This window comes from Rutidosis leptorrhynchoides, chromosome 11 (assembly GCF_046630445.1).
Source record: "Rutidosis leptorrhynchoides isolate AG116_Rl617_1_P2 chromosome 11, CSIRO_AGI_Rlap_v1, whole genome shotgun sequence".
Lineage (NCBI taxonomy): Eukaryota > Viridiplantae > Streptophyta > Magnoliopsida > Asterales > Asteraceae > Rutidosis > Rutidosis leptorrhynchoides.
The window spans coordinates 35,621,366-35,632,867 of NC_092343.1; the positions used below are offsets into that span (position 1 = coordinate 35,621,366).

Here is an 11,502-nt window from a genome sequence, read left to right on the forward strand (position 1 = left end):
AATTGCTTATAACTGGCAATAACCTGTTTGATTATCATTATTAACGAATAAAGTGAATGATGTCGAATTCACTTATTAACTTTTGACATGAATAAAACAACAATATATTTATTTAATAAGTGTTATTGATATAAATTAAAGAGAATATTCAATAAAAGTTATGTGTTTAATGGTTAAGAGAATTTCAGCTATAAACGATTTAATACTGAATGCTGAACCATTCAGCACAATATATTATTCAGAGGTTAAAAACAAACGCGATAGATATTACTACCTCCGTCCCATATTAATAGTCCAGTATTTTATTTTGGGATGTCCCAAAATAATAGTCCACTTCTATGAATAAATAGAAAAGAATAAGAAGCATAAGTTCTATTATGCTCTTAATGTATGTGAATAAGATTAAAGGAGAAAGAAAGATAAGACTAAACCAGAAAAGTACAGTACTTTTATGACATTTTTTTAAACTGTGTATTTTTATCTGTGAACTATTATTATCGGACAGAATGAGTAATGGTTATTCATTGCTGAACAAAATTTAAAGGTAAACAAAGGCACCTTAACTTTACCCGAACCTAATTAGGACCACAAAACCTAACCAAACGAAAGCATAAACACAACTAAACAAAACTCCCAACAAAAACATAACCTAGCACAAACAACCAAACTAACAAAACGTTAATAATACTAATAAACAAAAAAATCTAACAAACGTTAATAATACAAGGCGCCAATCTAACAGTCATATGTGTGTACCTAATCCTAACTCTCCTAAATATCAATATAAAACCAAAAGTTGCCGCCAAGGACTATATTCCGTCAGCTTCAATGGCAACCGGAAGCATACCGATCACCACCCTACCACCGCACCAGCACATCTCTCACCATCCACCACCAACTTCCATAACAATCAATAACAACGACCGATACTTTTCAAACCACCCAACCACGTTACTCATCAACCAATGCTCAAATTCAAACCAACTCAAACAGATTCATGCCCAAATGCTCCGCACCGGTCTTTTCTCCGACCCATTTTCAGCCAGCTCTCTCGTTTCCGCTTTTGCCCTGTCACCTTTACATGACATCGATTATGCACGCAAACTGTTCGACCAAATTCCCAAACCAAATGTGTACACTTGGAACGCGCTTATTCGCGCTTATTCGTCCAGCGAAGTACCCGTACAAAGCTTAATAATCTTTAAGCAAATGCTTTATACAGATAGTGAAGTACTACCGAATAAGTTTACTTACCCGTTTGTGATTAAAGCTGCAGCCGAGGTTTCTGATACAAGAGTTGGAGAGTGTGTTCATGGGATGGTTGTTAAGATGTCGTTTGGTCCGGATGTTTTCGTACTTAATTCTCTTGTGCATTTCTACGCATCGTGTTGGCGTTTAGATCTGGCGTACAAAGCGTTTGATAATATTCCTGAGAGAGATGTTGTTTCTTGGAATTCGATAATTACGGGGTTTGGGAACAGTGATCAACCTAACGAAGCGTTGAAGTTGTTTAATGAAATGTATAGTGAAGGTTTGAGACCGGATAAAGTGACAATGACGAGCGTTTTAACTGCGTGTACAAAGATGTTGGATTTAAAAAGTGGGAGATATGTGCATTCTTATATTGAAAGGAATGGGATTGGAGGAAGTTTAAATTTGAACAACGCGTTACTAGATATGTATACGAAATGTGGAAGCTTAGATGATGCACGGAAACTGTTTGATAAAATGTGTGAGAAAGATATTGTGTCGTGGACAACTTTGTTAGTCGCGTATGTGAAATCAGAAGAATATGTAATGGCTAAAAGGCATTTTGAGATGATGCCTAAGCAAGATATAGCTGCGTGGAACGCGTTGATTTCTGGTTATGAACAAAACGGTATGGCAAAAGAAGCTTTGGTTATTTTTAACGAACTGCGAAGGAGTAACAAAGCAGAACCCGATGAAGTTACACTTGTAAGTAGTTTATCCGCTTGTGCTCAAGTGGGTGCTTTGGATACGGGCAAATGGATCCATGTGTATATCAAGAAACATAAAGTTAAACTTAGTTGTCATTTAGTAACTTCTTTGATTGACATGTATTCAAAGTGTGGTGATCTTGATAAGGCGTTAGAGGTGTTCGATTCTTGTTTGAATAAAGATGTGTTTGTTTGGAGTGCGATGATTGCTGGTTTCGCGATGCATGGTCGTGGTGTAGATGCAATCGAATGTTTCGAGAAGATGAATGAAGATAACGTGAACCCTAACGGTGTTACTTTCACGAATTTGTTATGTGCGTGTAGCCATACGGGGTTAGTGGAAACGGGTCGTGATTTGTTTAAGAAAATGGAGCTGGTTTATGGGGTTTTGCCCGGAGTGAAGCATTATGCGTGCATGGTGGATATGCTTGGACGGGCGGGTTTTTTTGATGAAGCGATCGAGTTGATTAAAACGATGCCGATGGCACCGTTGGGTTCGATCTGGAGAGCGTTATTAGGTGCTTGCAAACTTCATGGTAATGTATCGGTTGCAGAATTAGCTAGCGCTCGTTTACTTGAACTAGAGCCATGGAACCATGGTGCATACGTAGTTTTATCTAATATATATGCAAACTTGGGAAAATGGGATAAAGTTGCGATGATAAGAAAACGAATGAAAGATGTTGGGTTAAAGAAAGAACGAGGTTGTAGCTCGATTGAAGTAGATGGCGTTTTTCACGAGTTTATTGTGGGAGATAACACGCACACGCAATCTAAATCGATATATCGAAAGTTGAATGAGGTTTTCGAGAGGCTAAAGCTAAACGGATATGAGCCGAATTGGTCTCAAGTGCTTCAATGTGTTGAAGAAAAAGATATGCAGGAACAAGCATTACATCTTCATAGTGAGAAGTTAGCCATTGTGTTTGGGCTTATTAGATTGAATAAAAGTCAACCGATTCGGGTTATGAAGAATCTGCGTGTTTGTGGGGACTGTCATAATGTTGCGAAGTTGATTTCGAAGGTTTATGATCGAGAAATATTGCTGAGAGATCGTTACAGGTTTCATCATTTTAAAGCAGGGGACTGCTCATGTAAAGATTACTGGTAACTGATAGTATAAGAGAATTGATTAATAGATTGTAATTAACTCAAGTCCATAGTGAATGTTGACTACAAACCATATTTGACCCTTTGACCCATTACCCTTCACTCAAAAAACCATTTTGAGATGAAATAAAACCCAAACTGACACATTCACAACCTTATGGGTTGCAATTCACAACCAAATTGGTCAACTCATTCTTGACAAGATCAAGATGTGGTCCATGTCACAGGTACAAATAAACCAGAATGAATCATAATCATAATTTCATTCAGCTAATTATATAGAGATGAAAACAGGGGAATTCAAGATAAAACCAGCAGCATTGATTGTTCTATATCAGCTGCATATATAATATTATATGTACACCTATAATACTAATTTTAGTCCCTCATCTCGAATAAGAATTACCCAGATTTGGAACAAGAGGTAATTTGTCTATGTACACGAGCAACCTTTTTAAGTTTTCTTTCGATATTATGGCAAGATCGATCGTGTCACTACCTTCGATACAGACCCAAAGATCAGTTAACTTCACATCTTTTAAGCTTTCCCTACAAAAAGGGCATGATCGTGATCTCCCGTGCCTGCAAACCAAAAACATAAGTCATACAATTGGCGTTATAACACTGAACTTATTCGAATCAGTTTAGCAGCTAATTTTTCTTGAAAATACCATTTTAAAGTATCTTAGGTTAAGCTGAAATTCAAAAGTTTAAGCTTGAAATAAAAGAAAAGGTATAGATACAAATTGATTAAGTGTTTTAGGGTCAAACCATAATCTTAAACTGACTGACATGGTCAATGTTTAACCAACATTATCTTGCAGGCTTGAATAACTTGAAACAAGACTATAATAGGGTGAAATGGGCCATGTCCGTAGGTAACAGGTTGGGTCAAAATGAGTGTTTTGAGCTTTGGCAGAGTTTTATGATAAACTTTAACCCGACTTATATGGTCAAAACTTTACCAACATCCATTTAAACTACTTCAACTAAAACTTATACAGGTGGCGAAATGGGCGGGTTGTTTGATTTTCATTATCATAGATGGTATTTAAAAGGGAACAAAAGATACCAATCACGATAGCACTTCAAGCATAACGAATGGTTGCAGTTAGGCAACACGACTCGACTATTCATCTCCAAGCAAATCCCGCATTCTGCTTCTCTTTCCACGTCAGCATCAGATAGTTTTCCCGCCAACTCATCCTTTCGGGAGTACCTCTTTAAACACGCATCTTTCTGTTTCCGCTCTTCCAAATCCGTAATCCCGCTTTGAAGTTGCATAATCGAGGGAAACACAACACCTATTCACATTATGTCTTACATTAAAACATTATCAACAACTTACAAATCATCTTCCAAAACCACAAATTTCAAACATCTCACCGTAAAATTGTCTGATACTTGCTTTTTTTTCATGAACATGCATAGTTGTTTTGCCATCACCATGTACCTATTTCAGTAAAAATTATGCAACTCAATTCAGCAAATAATAAACATAGCCTTTGTTTAATTGTACCCTTAACAGAATCGTAAAAATATACCGTATAAACGAAAACGCGAATCAAACCAAAAAACCCTGCAATTTTACAATCTGCCCATGGAAAAAGATATGAAAAAATGTCTGCAACTGGACTAAAATACAGCCTCATCTGGATACATGCTCCATTATCATCCTTAACAGAATTCAATGCCCTGAACATCATCATAAAATCATCATCATCATAATAGCATCATTGTAAAGAACTAAACACTTTTACTAACGAATTGTAAAACAGTGATCGGCACCAGTTATAACAAAGTAGCAACTTATTTGATGCCACGTCAGCAAAAATTACTGGTCATGTTGACACAAATAATTGGATACAAACAATAGCAATAGCAGAAAAATTGGTACATAGAATACAGATTTTATGAAACTATGAAAGATTACTTACAGAGTATTGGCATGTTGTATATCAGCTTCGAGGGCTTTAATTGAATCCTTATAATTCTTCCTCATTATCATAATTTCACCATAAAAAAAAATTTAAAAGTTTGGAATTAATTTAATATAGTTGAAATTGAGCAATCAAGAAAGAAACCCTTTTTAGCAGTATTCAAACACGGGTTTCTATAAATATTGAAAAACCCAAATTATTGATTTCAATGAATCGAACTTTTACTTGAAAAAAAGGAAAAAATAAAAAAAAAAGGATTAAATTTGCGCATACTAATGCCACTCCGAGTAACGAACTGTAAGCTTATTTTGTATTTTATTCAGTTTCTTCCGATGGAATTATTTTTTTGATTGTGTGATAATTGGTTTATTATGACGTCACGAGAATAAGGGTTGCTTCGAGCCAAATTTTACGTTTTTATCCTTTTAATTTTCGTAGTTTATTTTATGGAATATATTGAAAGAATTGCTTTCCACAAAATAAACAGTTGATTAATTAAAGGATTTTAGTAACAATAGTTTTTAGAGTTGTCATTAACATGCGTTATATGTTTGTACTTAACGGTTTTATTTTGACAGCGATTGAAATCACCCGAGGGGGACTAAACCACCCGTTGCGATCATCTCTCGTTTTGACGATGCCGATGCAACGATAATAACCCCGCCCCCATCGCTGCCCGGAAGGAAACCTTGAAATCGATCCTAGGGCACGGCCAAGTAAAACCCCTTCCCCTTTACCCCCAAACGATATGGGAAAGGCGTCATGAGTGGATACTTCATGGCAGAGATGAAATTGTGTTTTTAATATGTAGCTAACGGGGGTCGAACTCATGACCTCTCCTAAAGGAGGTAAACCACCAACCGCTGGACCACATCACAACTTCTTTGTACTTAACGGTTATTATCATTTTCTAACTAGCGGTTATTAAACTGTACAATAATATAATGCATGTTAATGATAACTCTAAACACTGTCGTTATCAAAATCTTTTAATTAATAGTTACGAAATTAGAAAATTTCTCATAACCTTCGTCTCCAAAGTTAACAATTATAAAATTGTTTTCTATAGGAGTTATTGTTATATAATTGTGTATACCTTTAAAGATTATGTTTAAAAAAATTCGAATAATAAGATGTAGTGATTTTAAAATAATTTGTAAGTTGTAATAAAATTATAATATAGTTAGTGCTAAAAGCATATTATGGTTACTTTTAAATTGGTGTTTTCTGTTTTGTTGTATATTTTTTATCATATGTGCGGTTACGCATACGTTTTTACACAAGATAAACATGTGTAGTAACGACACACATACTAAATGTGTGTGAGTGAGGTTATTTATCGTGTTAATACATCATGTGCATAGATTATCTTGAGCTTGTCTTGTGAGCTTCTTCATAACTTAATTACATCTCATATAAATAAAGGTGATAACTTTCATTAAATGGGTGATCGACTTTTACACAAAAAGAACTCTCTCTGATATGAGTTTTTCTCTACGATTTTTGTATAGCTTTATTACACTGTCGCTAATCGCTTTCGATCGATCGCCGACTAACCTTTAACCAGCTTATCAGCCTCACGTGATCTTCATCTCCATTGGTGTTTCACAAGGTAACCACATTGCAGAGTTAAAACCGTTGATTCTGTTAAAATACAATGCAAATTTGGTATTAGTAGATGTATATATGTAAATATCTAGATATTAAAATGTAAAAGAAATATCTAGATATTAATGAAGAAAAATCTAGATGTTCAAATGTAAAAATCTAGATATTTTTATGTGGTAAAAATATCTAGATATTTATCCATGGAAAAATCTAGTGTGTAGAAGTTTCCATGGAGTAGTATAAATAAGGGTGAGGATTTCATTTGTAGAGTGTGAAGTAAGTGTGAAGTTGTGAGAGTGAAATAAGAAGTGAGTTGTGAAGAAGAGAAGAAGAGTGTGAGTTAGCGAAAGTAGAGAAGATAAAGCTTGTAAGTAATATTGTAATTGTAATTTAATATAAGTGTTTTTGTTAAGTTTCCCGATCAAGCCTTAGTTTGTGTTTAAGTTCTTAGTGCACTTTTGTTGTTCTTATTATATGGTCGGCTCTGCCGCCTAAGTAATACATGGTCGGTTATACCGCCTAAAGATATATGGTCGACACTGTCGCCTAAGTACATTGTGCACTAAGGATTTATAAAATTAAAGGCTAACCAACGTCAAAGTGTTGGTGTAGTGAGTCTAGTATAGTCTAGATCCTCTATAGTGGGTGTGTTGGGCTCGTCGAAGCTTCCAACAAATTCATCCACAATCCTCGTGGATCTTGTACTCAGTCATTTATATGCTTGATCAATACTCATATAAATGTGTTTGTAGAAGTAAACTAAGTGTAGTGTATTCGATATAAATAAGTATACGATAATAATTAGAGGTAATATATGGATTAATATTCTTTATACACTGTTACAAAATTCTTAGACTGTAAAACTGTTATCTCCGAGGGCGAAGGTTGTAAGGTTATGATTGTTAGGTGATGAGGTATTGGAAAGGGTTGTTGTGAGAAATACTATGTAAGAGAGTTGTGAAAAGTTGTATAGATGTGTCAAGATATAAAAAAAAAAGTTGAAAATCGTAGTAAAAGATAATAATTTGGAGTAATAAATAAGGAAGTGATCCGTACATCTTTTTTATCATTCATCAATAATCATGCATTAAAATATTAAATAGTTGTGTAGTACAATACAGTCATGCATATTAGTAGTGTATGACTAGAAAGTGGTGATGACGGATCATCACCCGAATAAATACTCGTATAACTTGTGCCTGAGTGATACCCCAAGGTTCTTGGGTTTTGAGTGGTCTCGGGTTCGAGCCTCGTCGGGGTGATTACCATAATATTCCACATGATACATGCGCGTATTGATTGATACCTATGTGGGGGTTATTGAGAACCTCCTTGAAGCGTGTATGTGTGGAATATGATTGCGAATGTGGTTAATACCCGTCTGGATAGATTCCGAAACCACCGTTCTAAAAAAACATATATGGGTTCTAATTAAGCAAGGTTGTAAAGGTCGCGAGTCGGGGACGCATCGGTCGAGACCTAAAAAGGACGCGTCGTCCGAGTCGGGGGACGCGTCGGGGACGCATCGGTCGTTGACCAACGTTGACTTTATTAATAATTTCTTAAATATATATTTTGTTATAATTCAGTAGGCTTATAACTACCTTTAGTGGTTCTTGACTGTAGAAGGTATATAGAGATAGAGATACTGTAAAACGGAGAAAACAAAGGTTGAACAAAAGGTATGAGTAATTGGTTTTTTATTTATAGAAAAATGTACAATGAGAGTTTGGTGGCATTTGGAATCTAGAGAGAGAGTGTTTTTGTTAACCAAAAAATACATACAATAAACTCTAACTCAACACACCTATTTATACTCAAAAAAAATATACTATGCAATATCTATAATAATAATAAAATTATCATCCAATTATTACTTTTATAACACTCCCCCTTGGATGATAATTTTATTAGTGAATAACTAGTACTGCCTCGTTAAAAACCTTGCTAAAGAAAACTCTTTGGGATAAAACTTTAGCTAAGGGAAAAAGAGTGCAGCATAGAGTTGACTCCCCCTCAAGTAGGCAACGCCTGAGTTGTTACATCTTCTGAACATGCCTCATGCCAATATTATGAACGTGTGTTCTGAAAATAGCAGTTGGAAGTGCTTTGGTGAAAAGGTCAGCAGAGTTTTTGCTGGACTGAACATATCTCATTTCAATCTGGTTGTCCTTAATGAGATTTTGAGTGTATGAGAAGAATCTAGGGGGTATGTGTTTTGTTCGGTCACTTTTGATATACCCTTCTTTCATCTGTGTTATGCAAGCTACATTATCTTCATAGATAGTTGTTGAACTATTATTGCGTTCTAGTCCACAAGAATCGGTAATGAGTTGTGTCATTTGAAATGTCCCGTTCTTATTGATTAAAAACGTTCCATATTAATTGATTTCGTTGCGAGGTTTTGACCTCTATATGAGACGTTTTTCAAAGACTGCATTCATTTTTAAAACAAACCATAACCTTTATTTCATAAATAAAGGTTTAAAAAGCTTTACGTAGATTATCAAATAATGATAATCTAAAATATCCTGTTTACACACGACCATTACATAATGGTTTACAATACAAATATGTTACATCGAAATCAGTTTCTTGAATGCAGTTTTTACACAATATCATACAAACATGGACTCCAAATCTTGTCCTTATTTTAGTATGCAACAGCGGAAGCTCTTAATATTCACCTGAGAATAAACATGCTTTAAACGTCAACAAAAATGTTGGTGAGTTATAGGTTTAACCTATATATATCAAATCGTAACAATAGACCACAAGATTTCATATTTCAATACACATCCCATACATAGAGATAAAAATAATTCATATGGTGAACACCTGGTAATCGACATTAACAAGATGCATATATAAGAATATCCCCATCATTCCGGGACACCCTTCGGATATGATATAAATTTCGAAGTACTAAAGCATCTGGTACTTTGGATGGGGTTTGTTAGGCCCAATAGATCTATCTTTAGGATTCGCGTCAATTAGGGTGTCTGTTCCCTAATTCTTAGATTACCAGACTTAATAAAAATGGGCATATTCGATTTCGATAATTCAACCATAGAATGTAGTTTCATGTACTTGTGTCTATTCTGTAAATCATTTATAAAACCTGCATGTATTCTCATCCCAAAAATATTAAATTTTAAAAGTGGGACTATAACTCACTTTCACAGATTTTTACTTCGTCGGGAAGTAAGACTTGGCCACTGGTTGATTCACGAACCTATAACAATATATACATATATATCAAAGTATGTTCAATATATATTTACAACACTTTTAATATATTTTGATGTTTTAAGTTTATTAAGTCAGCTGTCCTCGTTAGTAACCTACAACTAGTTGTCCACAGTTAGATGAACAGAAATAAATCGATAAATATTATCTTGAATCAATCCACGACCCAGTGTATACGTATCTCAGTATTGATCACAACTCAAACTATATATATTTTGGAATCAACCTCAACCCTGTATAGCTAACTCCAACATTCACATATAGAGTGTCTATGGTTGTTCCGAAATATATATAGATGTGTCGACATGATAGGTCGAAACATTGTATACGTGTCTATGGTATCTCAAGATTACATAATATACAATACAAGTTGATTAAGTTATGGTTGGAATAGATTTGTTACCAATTTTCACGTAGCTAAAATGAGAAAAATTATCCAATCTTGTTTTACCCATAACTTCTTCATTTTAAATCCGTTTTGAGTGAATCAAATTGCTATGGTTTCATATTGAACTCTATTTTATGAATCTAAACAGAAAAGTATAGGTTTATAGTCGGAAAAATAAGTCACAAGTCGTTTTTGTAAAGGTAGTCATTTCAGTCGAAAGAACGACGTCTAGATGACCATTTTAGAAAACATACTTCCACTTTGAGTTTAATCATAATTTTTGGATATAGTTTCATGTTCATAATAAAAATCATTTTCTCAGAATAACAACTTTAAAATCAAAGTTTATCATAGTTTTTAATTAACTAACCCAAAACAGCTCGCGGTGTTACTACGACGGCGTAAATCCGGTTTTACGGTGTTTTTCGTGTTTCCAGGTTTTAAATCATTAAGTTAGCATATCATATAGATATAGAACATGTGTTTAGTTGATTTTAAAATTCAAGTTAGAAGGATTAACTTTTGTTTGCGAACAAGTTTAGAATTAACTAAACTATGTTCTAGTGATTACAAGTTTAAACCTTCGAATAAGATAGCTTTATATGTATGAATCGAATGATGTTATGAACATCATTACTACCTTAAGTTCCTTGGATAAACCTACTGGAAAATAGAAAAATGGATCTAGCTTCAATGGATCCTTGGATGGCTCGAAGTTCTTGAAGCAGAATCATGACACGAAAACAAGTTCAAGTAAGATCATCACTTGAAATAAGATTGTTATAGTTATAGAAATTGAACCAAAGTTTGAATATGATTATTACCTTGTATTAGAATGATAACCTACTGTAAGAAACAAAGATTTCTTGAGGTTGGATGATCACCTTACAAGATTGGAAGTGAGCTAGCAAACTTGAAAGTATTCTTGATTTTATGAAACTAGAACTTTTGGAATTTATGAAGAACACTTAGAACTTGAAGATAGAACTTGAGAGAGATCAATTAGATGAAGAAAATTGAAGAATGAAAGTGTTTGTAGGTGTTTTTGGTCGTTGGTGTATGGATTAGATATAAAGGATATGTAATTTTGTTTTCATGTAAATAAGTCATGAATGATTACTCATATTTTTGTAATTTTATGAGATATTTCATGCTAGTTGCCAAATGATGGTTCCCACATGTGTTAGGTGACTCACATGGGCTGCTAAGAGCTGATCATTGGATTGTATATACCAATAGTACATACATC

The 11,502-nt window shown here is 34.4% G+C and overlaps 2 protein-coding genes across 2 annotated transcripts; one reads left to right on the plus strand and one right to left on the minus strand.

The window, feature by feature from the left end:
• The first annotated feature begins 741 nt into the window (after positions 1–741).
• LOC139877285 (pentatricopeptide repeat-containing protein At2g29760, chloroplastic-like) lies at positions 742–3,133 on the plus strand. The gene has a single exon (XM_071864691.1). It carries the CDS (start codon positions 829–831, stop codon positions 3,067–3,069), a length of 2,241 nt encoding a protein of 746 aa, XP_071720792.1. The 5' UTR covers positions 742–828; the 3' UTR covers positions 3,070–3,133.
• Positions 3,134–3,300: 167 nt separating this feature from the next.
• Positions 3,301–5,280, minus strand: LOC139877190 (E3 ubiquitin-protein ligase AIRP2-like). The gene is made up of 5 exons (XM_071864602.1): positions 5,006–5,280; positions 4,613–4,763; positions 4,455–4,521; positions 4,141–4,372; positions 3,301–3,650 (listed from the first exon to the last, which is right to left on the minus strand). Exons 1-5 carry the CDS (start codon positions 5,074–5,076, stop codon positions 3,455–3,457), a joined length of 717 nt encoding a protein of 238 aa, XP_071720703.1. The 5' UTR covers positions 5,077–5,280; the 3' UTR covers positions 3,301–3,454.
• Between the last annotated feature and the right edge of the window lie 6,222 nt (positions 5,281–11,502).